The following is an 18,270-nucleotide window of genomic DNA, read 5'->3' as shown; positions in this document are numbered from 1 at the left end:
ATGCTTTCCTTTCCTATCTACAACAGAATAATTTTGCTCCTTGTTTGCTCGCATTACCTTTTGTATCCAGTCCCAACCCATTGTAACAGATAATGTTGACGCCCAAAAAACGGCAAACCATTACTGTGGAACACAAACACTATTGATACTGTTTCGGGCTTGGATGCTCAGGAATCTTATCTATCTATCTGCCCATGTCATATCCCTCGAGAGGGATTACCGACAGCAAAACGAACACATACACAAAAACAAAGTAGAGAAAAAGGAAAAAAGTATCAAAAAACACACAAAGAAATTGGACCATGGCCAACCCAAATTCCCAAACAAGTTAAGCACCTCGGCACCCAAGTTGGCCATGCTTTCCTTCCTCCAGATGAAACTCAGGAATGAATGCATAAAATTATAGATTTCGGTTTTTGGCCTTCAGCAAATTTATGACATTGATAAAATTGTTATGTTCAACATTGAATTTTGAATGGAAATAATATGTCAAATAAAATTTATAACACCCCTGTCAAGGTACCATTGTACAAAGATTACATTGATGGTGTCACATTTTTTTCAGTGACTGGTTTAGCGAGGCATCTGGAAGCCCTTCCCTCAGCCTCTTGTTGTATGTCACCAATAGGAAGTTAGAGGTCTGTGATATTTGACTGGAATCTTCTATATTCGTCCCTACCCTTCTCCTTTTTAGCTCCTCTTTGGCTCATTAACATTGGTTTTTGCATTGCATGCATGTTAGCGTTGGTACAACACCAGCAATTGTCCTCTTTCTTCCTCATTATCTCCCTTTTACTTCCACCCACACCTTTGTCTTACCTGACCCGTCCACCCCACCCTGAACGGACCAATATGCAGTGGGCACCATCTGAGTCATAACTTGCATATATTGTGTGTTCAAATTTTACAACCAATCACTTACAAAGCCCTTCTATCAATGATTTTAGTAGAAGCCATGTTAAGTTAAACTGGGGTCTTAAACCAACCAACCAACAAACCAACCAATCAAGCACATTTGTGATTGCCGACTTTCTTCATATTCAATAAATGCTGCAGATTATTTTAAGGCATTTTATGTAGCAACAAACATCAGAACACAGAGGTAAGTACACTGCCTGCAACTGTTCTTCGAGTAGGAAATGTAAAGCGGCAGCTCTTCCAAATTTCTGATTTGGTTGTTGCACAAGTTGTGCTCAACAAGTTTTGAAATGTGCACTGTTGGTTTACACAATTTGCCAACTCATAGACCAGTACCTCTGCGCACAACTTGACAAACTTTTTTAGTCTTTTCAGTCATATTTCTTGCACCCAATTACATGCCATACGGCATAGGCCCTCAATGTTCTGCACTGACTGACTCAATTAAAACTAGTCTCTAGGTGAGCTCCCCTGCATATCTCTTCCCATGGCCATATATTTGCAAGGCGCTGTGCTGCTAACAGCACAGTGCACGTTTCAAAACCTGCCCTTTAGTTTGTAGAGGTCGTTTGTTTGAATAATATTTGTTTTGGCTTTTCAATTATTCTGTATAAACACTTTGATTTTTGTTATTTTTTTGTCATGCCTACTTTTTGTTTGTATAAAGTACTGTTAAGCATTGACTGTTTTTTTAACGTTTAAAGAGAAAAACAGTTGTAGTTTTTTAGATATCAGAATTGCAGTGAAAGCGTTTGGCTGGTTTCTTACGTTGTGTCACGTGTGACTGTTTTTTTGACAGCCCAGTATTATAAAGCCAGGTTCGTATGGAAATGCTTTCACTCCACTTGCACTGCTGTTGGACTCGCCGTCTTTACTTTCATCCGTCCGTCTAGCCGTCTATCCATCCATTCCCTTGGTGCACTTGTATGTTGCTCCAAAACGCCGCTGGCTCATCATCTCTGCCTTCAGCCTCAAATCTAGCCCAAACCAGCCCTTGCTGTGCTTAATTAGAGATCGAACAAAAGAAGGTTTTTTGCGAACACATTGAAAAAGCAAAATTGATTTTTTTTTTTTTTTGCTTAATCGGGTCATCGGCTTAGGGAGCTTAAATCAATGCCTATAGCCTCAGCTATTGCCCCTGCCCTGAATCAATAAATGTTTTTATTTTAGAATACACATATGGCAATAGTCTTCAATATGGTTGTGGGGGGTAGGATGCATTATTCACTTTTGACACATATTTAAAAAATGAATACTCCCACTGCTGTGTTCTTATTGGGGTTTGATGAGTAAGGGGTTACAAATTGAATTTAATGGAAAAAGAAAACTTGTCCTAGTGCGGTGGTTAAATTTTTTTGAATTTGATACATCCATTCTCTGCACTGCTTATCCTCAGTAGACCCTGTGCTGGAGCCCATCCCAGCTATCATTGGGCAGTGGGCAGGGGACTCCACGAACTGGTTGCCAGCCAGTCGCTGGGCACACGGAGACAGACAATTGACTTGCTCATTTATACCTAGGGGCAATCAACCTAATATGCATTTTTTTGGAATGTGGGAGGAAACCAGAGTGCCTGGAAGAAACCCATGCAAGCATAGGGAAAACATGAAAACTCCGCACAGGAAGGCTAGTGGCTGGAATTTAACCCATGACTTCAGAACTGCGCCACTCAGCTGCGGTGCTGACAACTAATTTGATCACACAGATAATTTCGAACCGTTCAAAACTACATTCTAGAAACTTGTCTACTCATGGTTGCTGCTAACAATGAATTGAGGTTTATTGCCTGGAACCGCGTCCTTTAAAGCTCAGAAGACCAACACAGTCCAGAAGGAGAAAGCACTTGGAAATGAAAAAAACTCCTCTGGGGAAAAAAAACTCTAAAAAAGTTTTTTAGGAGAGAGGCATACACATAATCAAGATTGCACAGGATAAATGTACCATGTTAATTGTTATTATTTTTTTACCATAATTCCCACAGAAAGTTTCCTAAGAGGCGTGCCGAGCATCTTCAATACTCAAACATATTTTGAACCATCTGACAATGAACTTATAGCAATGGTGGAAAAATGGTTCTCTTAGACTTTTAAACAGTTAGACAAAAAAAATCACCTTCTTTGTGTTTGCCATTAAATCCTTGAATTTTTTTTAACCCGAAGTGCTTGCCATTAAAAAAAAAAAAAAGGCATCACTAATGACAACCATGTGGGCAGAGATGCTGTGCATGCTGCGTGTGACCGCCACTCCTCGTCAATTGCACTAACCCACTCAGACCTTGTCTACCCTCTTCTGCCCGCAACCTAAAAAAAAAAAGATTTTCTCTGCCATGGCTTAGTCTGTTTTCTACATACATATGTATGACAACAAAAGGTTCTCGTTGAGCCATGACTTCCTTCAATTTGCCTGTTCCATTAAAACTAACACCTTTTTGTGTTTTAAAACTATTCCTTTACACTCACCTGCTCAGTTGAATCTGCACTTTTCACAGTGTGTTGCTAATACATAAGCTTGTTGTTAAAGTAATTTTAACAAAAAACTTAATGCATCTTTAATTTTTGTTTCACCCCTTTCATCTCACGTTTTTGTGATTCTTGTTATAAACTTATCTGTGATTATAAATATCCTCCATGTTTGTTCAGTTTTTTTTTATTTTTTAGAATTTTAGTCCTGTAATAGTTATAATCACAATAAACAAGGAAAATGTCCTTGTTTATATAAGCTTTAGGGAACAGTCTTGAATTTCAAATAGTTTTTTTTCTGTTGCTGACCCATAGTAGTGACATAATAGTTAATAAAGACCCATGAGTATTAAAGAAATTACCGCTGTGCATAATCATGCATTCTTGATCGATCATTTTCATTTGACAGATTTGGACAATAATATTCAAACATTTAGATCATAAACACTCCCAAATAATAGATCTTCTTTGGAATTGAAAATAAATGTAATGTCTCATTTCAAGAAAATTACTAGGACAATATATTGTTATATGTGCCATGAAGAATTGGTCTGTTTTCATATTTCTCAATGTAGTAGATAAATGTCCCCAAACCCAGCCAGTGTTATGCGAGATTTGCAAAAGTATTAAATGAACTGTGAAAATAATTCTTAGTCTTCCAACCTTTCTCTTACATTTATGTTTGAGCGCAATGCAAAATGCCCTGCATTGAACGGCATTTTTTTCCAGTAAAGAAGTGCCCTTCATTATCTAATTAATACCATCTTTGCCCATTACTTCCACCAAAACGGTAATCATTTTTTTCTTTTTTAGTCATGCATTAAACGAAACATGCACAGTAAAGATTTGACTTTTTCTTTTCACTGTGGGGCTTCTTCCATACATCTTTCCCTCTTTTTGGCTTGCACATATTCCCTTCACGCGTGCACATTCTGTCCACCCTGGGTCTTGTAATGGTAATCCAAGGCCCTTCTAGCACCACTCCTTCTCTTCATCTTGCTTTTCTGTTTTGTGCTTTATTTGTAAGGGCTAAATGTTTCATGTTGCTCCCACCTGCCACCTCTTCCTCCCGTCATGTTTACAGAATCACAGCAAGCTTGGAGTTTCTGGTTGTCATTTTGTTAATGCAAGATTTCCATACCTGTTCTGTTTCACATTTCTTTGTTAACTAAGATCTTGCTTTGTAGTGTTTCATATATGTGTGTGCGCGCCCGTGTATAAGTGTGATGCGGATGTTCCCCAACGTCCCTATTACCTTTCAAACTTTTAGGACACAAACTCCTATGTTAGGATATATTTTAGTGTGCAGACTACACATAGGCTCATTTCAGGTAGGAAGCGCAGCTCCCCCCTTCACACTGCTCTGCCCCTCACAGTAGTGATGGAAGACACCGATTTACTCTCGGTCGTAACATGGATGACATTAATGATGATGGTGTTGGTGGTGGCTGTGTTGATGATTGTGTGAGCTGAGTGTTCTGTTTTTGTGTAAACTGTGCATACTCAGGAAAGGCTCCTCTTATTATTGGAATATTTCTGGTTTGTCTCCTCTCTTTTGTCTGCTAGGACAACATTGGACACCGGCTGCTTCAGAAACATGGCTGGAAGTTGGGCCAGGGCCTTGGCAAAACCATGCAGGGTAAGTTCTCACACATCCATAAACAGCCTTACTACCATTGATCACTGCTAGATTGGTGCCATTGGCCAGTTTATTGTGTTCACATTTCTACAGTTCATATTTGTACAATCGGTTTTGCTACACCTTCTTAGTTCTTGCATATATTTTCTATTACTTTATAGAGATGACTTTACTTGAGTAATGGCGCTTTTTTCCTGCTTTCCACCCGCATCCCTTCAAAGTGAGAAAAAAATATTTTCAGAACTTGAGAGAAGACGTATGAAAGGTTTATATGCTTCAGTTTGAAAAAAAAAAAACATTTTTTCCCAGCACTTTGTGTAAAAGACATTTTGAATTTTTATAGAATACATGATTGTTGTGTCTTAACAATATCATCAGTCACTGAAATACGTCACATATCATTGGAACGCTTATACTCTTGGGATTCGAGATATTAAAAATGTTCTCATTGCAGAAACATCACGATCAGTCTGACACAGGGTACCCGAAAACTACAATGCTGGTATAACTCACCCAAAAAATGGCCTAGTATTATCCACAAACATGGTCTCGTTACATTTCAAGTCGAGTGAATCCAACAGTGTAAACTATTTACTCCAAAGTACGCTGTAATGCCAACAGATTTAAAAAAACGCCTAAAAGCATTCCTGCATCATCTGACGATCCTTGTTGTAATCCGTTTGTTTTGCCCCATAATTCATTTTTACAAGTAAACCGACTCATAACATGATTTCCTGTTGAGGCCATTAGCCTCTGACCTTTCAATTGACATCACCAACCACCACCGAACCAATTTCAAGCTTTTTTTTCCACAGTCCTTAGCCTGTTACAACCTATGACAGCCTGTATATAAGAAAACAACATGACCTACTTCAGCTTCAGAAATCTATAGCCAGTAGTGACCGATTCAAATGTTGATTAACACATTGGTTAGCCAATTAAATTCCCAACATAAATGTATGCGTATTGACTACATGTATTCAAATCGAAACTAAAAATAAAGGTGCGTAATGCAACCCGGAATCTATTTTTATGCGCAATTATCACGCTCAATTGTGCGCAGTCAGTGATTAACTTCTGAAAAGGGAAGTCTCACAATGTCTCACAACTTGCATATCTAAAAATTGGACAAAGGAAAATACACTGTTGCCGAGGTTTTAGAGCTGTAAACTGGTTGTCTCCAAATGGCCACTTTTGGAAACGATTGTATGTACCTTTATAAAAATGTGTAAAATACAATGTATAGTTCTTTCAGATTGTGATCAAATTTTACCTGGGACCAGGTACAGCTTCATGCTATTTTCCCAGCTGTTTTCCCTGCTACACTCTTCTGCAGGACCGTGATAGCAAAAAAATATATATTTCTGTGTGTACCAACTTAGATCATTAAATGTAAGTCGCACTTGCATTGATTATTTGAGTTGGGGACATAATTTCAGAGTGTTACCTTTCAAGAGAGACCAAATCTGTCCATATTCTGTTCAAGAACAGCATTCAATTTAATTTGAGTACGTCTTGGATTGGGATTTTATGCATAATCTATAGGACTGTTAAAGGGTTAATTCATTCCGTTGCCTTATCATCAATCATCTCCCCTCTGATGAAATTTGAGCCACTAATAAAACATGTTCTAAAATCTCCTCAAAATACCCATCTTCCGTCAAATTTTTTCAAAGAGCCCCATACTGACTTTGTGTGGACAACTAGGCCGTGTTGCTATGGGGTTAGGGTGGTAGTTGCTCATTGACAATGAGTTTTTTTGCTGGACCGTCATTTCTTCGTATCTGTTTCTAAAGGCTATTTCAAATGATTTCTATTAACGTACATTTTGACTTATTTCTTATATTTTGATTGTCTTTGTCATAGTTAACAGTGTATTTGATCAGAAGCGAGAAATTTCAATTTCTGGCATTTCATGTTTTATTGTCCACAGTGCTGATATTTACTCTTACATTTCCATCTTATTTTACATGAAAGCTCGAGTGTGCTTATTAAATATGATTCTTATTAAAAATAAAATAAGAAAATTTCATATACGATAAGTAGGTTGAAATCCTGCACTTGAGAAAAGTTGTCAACAAATATTTCTGTTTTTACATAAACTTAACGAGAAACTTCTAGATTTTTCTGTTGAGAGTATCTTGTGTCTTGACTAAAAGAGCAATATACATTGCTCCCTTAGATTTCATCACTTTGTTACACCTCAATACAAAGATGTCTTCTTACGTCTTGGTTTTGCCGATTCCCCCTGTACCAAAAATAAGACTACTGATTTCTTATCATTTTAGTTATCTATTTAATAAAGTATGAGTTCATGTTTTTCTGTGTTCAAACTTTAAATAATTATAAGGTGAACTGCATATAAATCAAGGTAAAAAAAGCCAGGCCTCAACAAACTACTGGACATTTTATATCGTTTTAATTGGTGTGTATATCTCCATGTGGGCATCATCGGCAACTCAGTATTCCGCAAGCGCTTTCAGGATGTCTGCTTTTGTTATAGGAGGGAGAGCATGTTGCCGAGCTGGCTGTGGTTGCCGCTGATGTAGGCTTATGTAAGCAGCCCTGCTTTGTTTGCAGATGTCTCTGCGGCAAACTGCTGTCCACTCAGACAAACAAGGGGTCCGCAATTTGAATGCAATGATGCAATTCAGCATCCGCGTCTTCAAGTGCAATTGATTTGATTAATATTTTGTTAAAGGCATTAGAATTTTCAAATAAATAGTGTCTTCCCCGTTTTTAAGTTTTCCACTGTATTGACTTCTTATTCTTCTTTTGTCCCTTTTTGTCCATTTTTAGGTAAGGTTTGTTGGATCACCTCTGTATGAGTGTATGTGTGTGTGCGCGTCTCTGTGTGTGGGTCTTATTTTCTTTTTCCCATTCAGCAATCACCTCAGTGGTAACCCTCCACTTGGCTGTTTTTTTCAAATCTAAAACAATATAATTAAGCCTAAAGATCTCTGTCCGCTTCCCTCTTTTTGCTTCATAATAATCAACTTTATCTGAAAAACGTCCCCATGCGTAATGCCTATATTTAAGGAAAATTACAATTCATTTGAATCAATGTACATAGTGAAGAAGTGGTAATTCCAACACATCTGTCTCTTAGTCTGAGTTTCTGCGGCTGCTGCCGGTTATCTGACCATGGCGCATACTTTGAATGGCTTTCAGAGTAGACCCAACTGCACCCCCTCTGCTTGTTTATCTGTTTCAACTTTAAAGCAACTTGGGTGATCATGTGTTTGTGTATCATACATGGGGTGGATGAGACGTGTGTGCATGTATGAACGTAACTGTATCTGATTGGGCCATAGTGTAAATTTACAGGGAAGAGCTCACCACCCTCCTACAACCTTCAACAGCTCTGTTGATTTGGTTACAAATTGCCCTAGCCACCATCCCAACCTCTGGTTTTTCTTTACCCCTCCACTCCCTGCATGGCCTGTTTTTTTCCAGAGGTGCATTATTGCCCGGTTCCAACTGTCATCGTCCTCTTGGGCTTCAACCTGTGTTGCTCTCGACACATTTGGATTAGCTTGCACAAATTGGCAAAACGGGCGAGGCTCACATATAGTATGATTTTATTTTTTTTTCAATGCTATGTGCGCTTCATGTGTTGAAGTCTGCTTTAAATTTGGTTTATAAATTATCTATGCTGTTTTACATATTCACAGTTTATGGTAAATGGTCTACATTTAGATATATCTTTTCAGGTCACTGAAGACCTTCCATAGAGCTTTACAATGTGCTTCACACTTGCCCAGTCACACACACGCACTCTCACACCGATAGCTGCGTCAGCCATGCAAGGCATCTACCTGCTTATTGAGGGCATTAGTAGTTGTGTCTTGCTCAAAGACACTTTGACATTTAACTCAAAGAGCTGGTAATCGAACCTGTGACCTCGGTCCCAAGAAGAGCGCTGCTCGAAGTTGAGTGTGAGTAGTTCACATAAGCCACCCTGTTTATATACAACCCCAAGCAAAAATGGAATCACCAGTATTTGGCAAGCCCTCACTCAGACATTTTCTTCTGTAGAAGAAAAACAAACGTGAAACAATCCTAAGGTCATTCTATAGTGCAACATATTGGCATTAAGAAACACTAAAATTAATTAGTAAAAAACATCGCAATGGTCAGTAAATGGGACTTTTTAGAGCAAGTGGAGGGAAATAAATATGGAATAAATTCTGAGGAAAAAAATTGGAATCAGTGCATTTTGAGTAGAAAATAAGGACACCTTGTCAATTCCCTTGCTTAATAGGGCACCTGGCTTAGATTAAGTCTGCTTGTTAGTCAGCAGTTAAAAACAGTGCAGTTATTACACCTTGGAGAGCTCATGGACTAAGTGGATTGGCAAGATTCATGGCTCCAGCAAGAGAGATGTCTAAATGTCTCTTGAGACCAAAGACAGGATCCTCAAACTTCTTGAAGGTAACTACACTTGTATGGTTGCCATAGATGTGGGTTGTTTACAGTCAGTTGTATCAAAGATTTAGACTAAGTACAAACAGCATGGAAAAGTTGGTAAAGTCTGGTAGGCCAAGGAAGACCTGCAGGCATCAAAACTAACAACAAAAGACCATGTGTCTAAAAAATAGAAAATTCACAACAGGACAAATGAAGAGGAAATTTGAGGAAGTTGGAGTCAATGGATGTGACCGGAAAAATTGTTCACTGCAACTGCAATCAGAGAGTTGACACCAGATTGATGAAGAATACTGTTTATCACTTATCAAATCCATGCCTCAGAGACTGCAAGCTGTCATTAAAGCCAAATGTGGTGCAACTAAATACTAGTGATATGTTTTGATTGTTATTTCTTTGTCTATTTTTTCATGATTCCATATTTTTCCCTCAGAATAGTGATTCCATGTATTTTCCCTGTGCTTGGTCTATAAAAGTACGATCAACTGACCACCACACAGTTTTTTTATTTATTTATTTTAGTGTTTCTGAATGCCAAGGAGTTGCACTTTTGAAAAAAGTTAATATTGTTTCATGCTTTTTATCCAAATTTCTTCTACAGAATAAAATGTCAGAGTGAGTACTTGTCCAAGACTGATGATTCCATACTATTTGCTAGGGGTTGCAAATAAGAAAAGAAACAAAGATGCTTAGGATTAAGAATTTTTTCCCTAGGAAAAATAGCGTAAGGTGGAATGTGACGATAACTGTTAGATATATTAATTTAAATTGACCATATAGGCACTAAGCATCACCATCACATTGTGTGCTTGTTTTATTGTCAGATCCGATAAGATTCTCATCTCCTCACCCAGTAAAGCGGCTCCAAAATAGGAAACCTTTTACCTTTAAGGGCCATTTCAGTTTGTATTGATTTTTGTGCCCTAAGCTGTGTTCACAACATTAACTTTTGTTTTTATAAGATCTAATATCTAATAGATATTTCTGGCCCACGGGCTTTTGGTGCCCCAGCTCTGCACTATGGACACAAATTTTGGCATACATGGTCCTGCTGAGTGAAATGGCCAATTAAAAAATTAAATCTAACACCTCTTGCTTGTCACCGATTTTCTGTCTGGGAAAGCCTCCTGGCTGGCCATGCCCACACTAGTTGATCCTATTTATTCCAAACAAATTTAAAGACGCTTCTATTTTTTTTTTTAATATCACTGACTCAAAAAAGAGCCTTAGATTCAACACGTGTATTTTGACAGTTAGTCCAAATACTTGTGTCTATAGGATATAGCAACTATACTATACTAGTTACATCATACAGATAGAGTTGAAAACAATTGGCCAAATGGTGTGCTCTGGATGAGATGGTGTGAACTAAGTACTAAAGAGCCTGGCCAAACGGTTTGGGGAAGGTGGTGAGAGAGAACCTGTAAGCACCTAGTTGTGTGTATAGGGATGTGGGCGGGTGGAGTGTGTGTACACATTAGCCCTTCAAGTAATGATCCAAACAAGGCCCTTAACTCCGCGCACACATATACACTCAACCCGCCCTCCCTTCTCGATGTGTCTCGATATTTCTACTTAACCAATTGGTGTTTCTTTTTTACAGCGATTTGATCCTGCCCATGTTGTGCCGATGGTAAACTTAGTGGTAATTTATATTTTATCCCCCAATTTATTTTTTTCCTCCCATTTCTTTTGGTTTCTCCTGTCATCACAGCACCAATGCTACTGCATACTGTAGGCTCTCAATTTTCTCCGTATTAGTCTTCATTCTGCTGCTTGTATATATTACCATGCATTATGTATTACAGTACTCTTAGAAAGTTGCCATGTTGATTTTATCATTTATACCTTGTGATTCACACCTTGTGATTTAGATGCACATCGTTGTTGTCTGGTTCCTTTCTTTTTCCACTGGGATGGGTAATGTGGACATTTAGTCACTATTTGACAATTGGTGGTAAGGTTTGGGATGCTTTTGTCAAGGAATCCTTTAATATTGGGCTTGGTTTGTGACTCCATTCAGATGAACCACTGCAGTGGACTGACATGCATGACAACCATCTACCAGTATATTTAACATACCCTAACAGCCAAACTCCCAATTCACTTTTTCACCCTGAATTCAAGTATCAAATAGACTGTTTTACCATATGGTACCAATAATACTCTGCTCACTGATACAGTGTGATTTTACAGAATCAGAAAGATAGTTTTTATGGATATCTGCATTTCAATCAGGAATGGGATAGTAATATGATTTGGTTTCTTTTGTACAGTAACAACATATCCTATAAGGTTAAAAAAAACAAAATGACATAAACAACAGATTAACTCGTTCAGTGCCGGTGATCTCAAAATATGTCAATAATCCTATATATTTTTTTTTTAACCATTTTTGTGTGTCTTGCTGGCATTAAATGAGTTAGGGTTGAGTAGGTGAGTGCTACCTAAGAGCTCGGTGAGATGATCACTGAATTCTCCACGAGGGACCAATCGAATTCAATGACTTATGAAAATATCGGCAAGAAAATACCGATTATAAGTTTTTGTTTTATATTTAATTTATACTGGTACATATTTATTGTCAATGAATATAAGACTATCAATCATAAAACAACCATTAAAGTATAAAACACATTTTTCTTAAAAGCGCTCTTACAGTAACATCTGCAGTTGAAATCTCATCTCATCTCATTAGCCGTACCGCTTATCCTCATTAGGGTCGCGGGGCAGTTGAAATCTTATCCTCTAATTTTGAAGGGCTGCAGCTATCTAACATATCCATTTAGATGCCCTTTGAAATTCTATGTTGTACTAGATGTTGAAAATACATTACAATAATTTATAACAGGCTACCAACTACGTTTCATTTGAACAAACATTTCCCCCCTAAACCCTTAAGGACTACGTTTACATGCAGGCAATATTCCACTTGGATTAACAGTCGGAATCATTTGTGCAGTCCGAATGAAAAACCCCACATACAGTGCTGTTCAAATTAATAGCAGTGCAATGTGACCAACCAGAATATATTTTGTTTCTAGTATATTTTTTATTGTTACATGCCAGACAATGCACCAGTAGGTGCAGTAGATGCACAGAAAACAAACAAGACCCAACATTCATAATAGGCACGCTCCGAACGCTGTGCAATTGGGCAGATAGTTCAAAGGAGTGTGTTCAAAAATAGTAGTGTGTCAACCAATCTCTACATTCATCAATTTTGGGGAAGAAAAAAAAAACAGGTATGAATCAGGTGGCGCCTATTTAAGGATGATGAAGCCAGCAAAGGTTGAACATGCGTTTAAGGAAAATGGGTCGTTAAAGACCCTGCTCCGAAGAACTGCAATCGTTCTTTAAAAAGTTGATTGGAGAGGGAAGAACCTATGAAGAGGTGCAAAAAAATGTTGGCTGTTCAGCTAAAATGATCTCCAATGCTTTAAGATAAGTATAAAAACCAGAGACATGTGGAAGAAAACTGAAGACAACTATTAAAATGGACTGGATAATAACCAGAATATCAAAGGCTCAACAAATAAACAACCTCAGGACGATCAAACACAGTCTGAAGTTACCTGTAAGTGTTGTGAAAGTTAGAAGACGTCTGCGTGAAGCAAATTTTTTTTCAAGAACCCCACGGAAAGTCCCTCTGTTTAAAAAAAAAGGCATGTGCGGAAAAGGTTACAATTCGCCAAAGAGTCAACTGGCCTTATGAAAAATGGAGAAACATTTTGTGAAATGATGAAAATAAAATTTTCCTTTTTGGGTCCAGGGGCGACAGACTCTTAATTCAAACATCGGTACACATTAAAGACATTTATTTAAGCATGGTGGTGCAAGTGTCATTGTCTGAGTATGTTTCTTCTATTCTAGTGGTAGGCCCATTTATCGCATATCAGAGATCATGGATCAGTTTGTGTATGTCAAGATACTTGAAGAGATAATGCTGATGAGGGCATGCCTTTGAAATGGATGTCTCAACAAGACAATGACCCCAAACACACCACTAGACGAGCAAAGTCTTGGTTCCAAACCAATAAGATTAATGTTATGGAGTGGCCACCCCAATCCCCAGATCCAAATTCAATCAAGAACTTGTAGGCTGATATAATAAAGGCTGTTTGTGAAGCAAAACCAATAAATGTAAATGAATTGTGTAATGCAAGCGATCAGATTACTTGGATGTGTATACAGTACATGCACGTAAAATCACAAAATGAAAGACTAATTCAACCACTGAGAGCTCATTTGGATTTCTGTGCAAATTTACATGGCAAATGTCCATTTGGCTTATTGCTTGCATATAAACAAAACCAGTTTAGTAAGATGAGATGCTATGCATTGATCAGTCCTGCACTAGCATTGGCATTATTGGCTAGCATTAGTGGATAGAATTTACCTGCATTGGCAGCAAGGGGCCATGACGCTTAAGTGAGATGATAGAATCTACTTGCTTTAGAGGCTATATAGAAGCAAAAATATGCAGTAAGCAGACTTTGGCCACTGATATGTCTGAATCTTCTTTGTGTGAGTTATCATTTCCAAAAAACTGTTTCCCTTCTTGTTCAGAGTGAATGGGCGGAGTCAGGTGAACCCAAAGTTGAATGGACGTAGCCTGCCAGCAGACAGTCAAATCAGACAAAATTACTTTAATTTCCTTATTAAAAAGACTTAATTTGTCAACTTTTAAAAATGGCATTTGCCTATTATAAGTTTAAGTAACTAACATGTCAATCACAAAGGAATAGTACTAGTTTTATACCCCTGTGGGCATTGACTACACGTGTCCGTGTTACAGCTTCTGTAACCATCTACAGGACTGTCGCTGGAAATCAATTAAGTTCCTTTTTTGAGAAAAAAAGGCATCACAGCGGCTAAGTAGTAGGCACGTCAGATCCACAGTGCGCTGGTCCAGGCTTCAATTCCAGCTACCTGCTTGCCCGTGCAGAGTTTGCATGTTCTCCCCGTGTTTGCGTGGGTTTCCTCCGGGCACTGTTTTCTCCCACATTCCAAATGCATGCATGGCAGGTTGATCAACTATTCCTAAGTGCCCCTAGGTGTGAATGATGGTGTGAATGGCTGGCAACCAGTTTATGGTGCCCCCTGCCTGAAGTTGGGTGGAAAGGGCTCCAGCGACCTAAGGGAGAATAAGCAGCACTAAAACTGGATGGATGCAATCAGAAAAACAAAAGGTCAAATATTTGCGATTCATTACAAATACACTGAAATATTTGCAAGCCTTTTAATACCGTTGATGAGTTGAATAGCCTAATAGTTTTTTGATGATATTTTAATATTTTGAAATGGGGTATTTTTAGTCTATGCCATAACCGGCAATGTTGACACAATAACAATTGTAACATTTCAGTTGATTGATATTGAATGCAGAATATATGGCATTTGTTTTTTTAATTGCATTACAGAAACTGAAACTTTATCACAGTATTAAAATTTTCTTTGACAGTCCTGTATACTTATATGTCTCAATATTTGCCTGGTCAACTATGTCCTCTGCATTCTATATTAGTGCTTTGTATACACAATAGTATGACACAGTTACACTGCTTAAAATGCTTTGTCGACAAGGGTTAGAGGAGCTTTTTCTTGAGCCAAAGAATGCACAACCCATAATGGGTACAATTGCTACTTTGAAATGTGCCATCAACATTATCCTGGTAACTCGTTGGCCCAAAATATGGATGTTAATATTAGCTGAACCTGTTCTTGTGCAAATTGAAGATGCTTCATTAATTGACTACACACTATTGTCATTTATGTTGATTTTATTTCTAACCCCAGTGTTATATCCAACTTGTGTGCTGAAGGTTTTCTAGACTTTGCCCGAAATATGAGTGACGAGTGTTGAGTTGGTCCAGCCTAAGGCTGTGAAGTTAAAAAGTGTCAAAAAAAAAAAAAAAAATATATATATATATATATATATATATGGAGGTAACAGTCACTACAGTGGAACTGAAAGTCCGACCAAGCCTTAATGTTACAATGCTCATGCATTTGTGATTTCATGATTGAATGTCATTGCGCTGTGATGATTTTTATTTGGAAAAAAAATATTTAAATAATGTATCTTCCCTGGGAAGAAAACATACTGTAAAGAATTGTCTATTATCTCTGAAAATGTAAAAGCTATTCAAAATAATTAATGTCAAATGGTAATTACAAATACACTTTATTTCACAGCTCTGTCATATGCCCAATTGTATACTTGTTTAAGTGACTGAAATGGTAAAATAATTGTTAAAATGAAAATAAAACTGAATTACTCATCATAAAAACTTGTATCTTGCTGGTAAGTGGAACAACACAACATGCCTAAAAATGATTTATTTATATGTTTGTATATGTATATATATATATATATATATATATATATATATATATATATATATATATATATATATATATGAGCAACCCTGTATTTGTGCCCACTACTACTTTACTTTCAACTCCTTATTTTCATGTAAAGGGTAAGTATTCCCATCCCTTGCATAGTCACTATGGCAATACCTTAGCCTGTGACGCCACCACAGCTGTAGTTCATTGCTTGTTTCTTGGTTTGTTATCATTTGTTTACAGAATGTTGATCTCTTATCTGCTTTGTTTGCCTGTTTATGAGTGACGAAAGCCTTTTATGTCTCAATCTTCAAGTAGTTTTGACTTTTTGTTTTTTGCTTTGGTTGTCTGTTTTTTTCCCTCTACAGTTACTTTCCTTTTGGGCTAGCTCTTTTCACAGCTTACGGGTCCATTTTGGCAAGAGAGTAGTACAGGCAACTTGGATGACAGTCCGGAAGGGCCACTGATCCAATAGGCTGCAGAACACGCAGTGAGGCTTTGTTGTTCCTGCGAATCATGCCGCTTGTGTATGTCAGCCGGTTGCTGATCACTTGTCATTGACACTTAAATCTGCGATGATTTATTGTAGAAACATGAAAATCGTCACTATAAGTACAGCAGTTATAGCTCCACAGTTATCTAACCTACATGTCTGATCAGTAAGCTGTGAGAATGGCCGGTGTTTTTTGACTAGCTTTCTGGTATCTGCACCTTTTAAACGCTTGTTTCTCTAACCAAAGCACCCTATGCTCTTAAAAGGCTGTCTCTTACTGGCCTTTCATCCTATTAGTTTAAGACGCAACTCATCTTGTCACCTCTGTCTGTTGTTCCCATCAGGACGCACAGACCCTGTGCCCATCATTCTTAAATATGATGTCATGGGGATGGGACGGATGGAGATGGAGGTAAGGATTGTTGAAACTGTTGTCTGTTTTTGTTGGATTAGCTTATAATAAAGGTGATTTTTTTTTTAAGATGGACTATGCAGAGGATGCCACAGAAAAAAGAAGGGTGCTCGAAGTGGAGAAGGAAGAGACTGAAGAGCTAAAACAAAAGTACAAAGTGAGTCTCTTTATGGTCATTCCTAGACAATTGTTGAGAAGTTAATTTTAATCGTTTTTGTCATATACATTTCACAATCAATAGGATCAAATTGAAAAGGAGAAAGCAATTGCAAAAGCCTTAGAAGATTTGAGGGCTAATTTCTACTGTGAGCTGTGCGACAAGCAGTACACCAAACACCAAGAGTTTGACAATCACATTAATTCCTATGACCACGCTCACAAACAGGTAAAATGAGTACAGCTTCCCAGTTTAGGAACAGTTTTTTTTTAAGTATATTGACGCCTTCTTATTTCACAGAGGCTTAAAGAGCTTAAGCAGCGTGAATTTGCCAGGAATGTTTCATCACGTTCCCGAAAAGGTGGGAAGAAGCAAGATAAGATGCTGCGTCGTTTGCATGAGCTGGCAGAGCAAAGGAAACAGCAGGATTGGTAAAAAAGGGGGCTTTCAGACCCCTTTACTGGTACATGCAGTTGTTTAAAGCAGTTGGAAATGGTGCTAAATTTTAAATAAAATATGCCTAACATTTTGATGGGTGTGCTATACAAACTGTTATGGATCATTGCTTATCGACCACCATTCTTTTGTAAAATTGAATGCACATAGGCTTCCCTGGTTGATTAAAGACTAGGATTTAATTAGACATGTTCTCATTCCTATGGATGCTTAAAAGAATGTTCCATCTTGTCATTCTGGATTTTATGATGACATTAATGTCAAACACGATAAACGGAAGCTGTTTAATGATGAGACACAAATTTAAGATGGCAAGGAGGAACCTGAAGAAGATCACACAATGCTGTGCAGAACTCAAAGTGATTACAGGTGCATTTGCTCTGGCCTGTACCAAAATCACTGAATGCCAGGCTTCTGAAACTGACCAATTTCCCTGAAAAAACTACATCCTTACATGTCTTAACTAGTAGACTACGACAATTACCGTATTCTCCGCACTATAAGGCGCACCGGGTTATAGGGCGCACCCCGAAAAATTTTGGTCCTATATTTTCCATACATAAGGCGCACCGAATTATTAGGCTCTACAATGGGAACGTCGACAAAACAGTCAGATAGTTCAGTCAAACTTATTACCCCCTTAACATTCCGAAACCTTGCAAAGAAGCAAATACGTGTCTCAGACATGTACGGAAACAATCTGTACAATGTCACCAATCCCTCAAATGCATCGTTCCAAATATTATTCGAAAGGTTAAAGTCTTGGGATTCAAGAAATGCCAAACATTTCTTAGTTTCCATTTTATTTTCTGCTGGCAACTGTGTCGACATCAAAGTAAGAATTTTATTGTGCAGGGAAACAGGGTTCTTTACTGTGCATATGACAATAAACACTCTGAATTGAATTTAGTTTAAAAATAGACTCATCACAGAAACATCAAGATCGTTCTAAAACAA

The 18,270-nt window shown here is 37.9% G+C and overlaps 1 protein-coding gene across 9 annotated transcripts in view; it reads left to right on the top strand.

The window, feature by feature from the left end:
- gpatch8 (G patch domain containing 8) overlaps positions 1-18,270 on the top strand; it is a 35,623-nt gene that overhangs the window by 11,592 nt on the left and 5,761 nt on the right. For 2 of the 9 annotated variants that reach the window (XM_088330683.1, XM_088330698.1), the window contains 5 exons: positions 4,944-5,016; positions 16,633-16,700; positions 16,771-16,857; positions 16,942-17,085; positions 17,158-17,288. In XM_088330683.1, the coding sequence (XP_088186809.1) occupies positions 4,944-5,016; positions 16,633-16,700; positions 16,771-16,857; positions 16,942-17,085; positions 17,158-17,288 (503 nt within the window). Of the gene's footprint in view, positions 1-566; positions 1,737-4,943; positions 5,017-11,047; positions 11,090-16,632; positions 16,701-16,770; positions 16,858-16,941; positions 17,086-17,157; positions 17,289-18,270 lie in introns of those variants that run through there. The other 7 variants (XM_088330745.1, XM_088330718.1, XM_088330755.1 and 4 more) reach the window with 7 other exon arrangements.

This window comes from Urocampus carinirostris, chromosome 1 (assembly GCF_059441175.1).
Source record: "Urocampus carinirostris isolate Australia breed hairy pipefish chromosome 1, RoL_Ucar_1.0, whole genome shotgun sequence".
NCBI classification, from domain to species: domain Eukaryota; kingdom Metazoa; phylum Chordata; class Actinopteri; order Syngnathiformes; family Syngnathidae; genus Urocampus; species Urocampus carinirostris.
The sequence above is the reverse complement of the archived record's forward strand: the minus strand, read 5'-3'. Positions and strand labels throughout refer to the sequence as shown.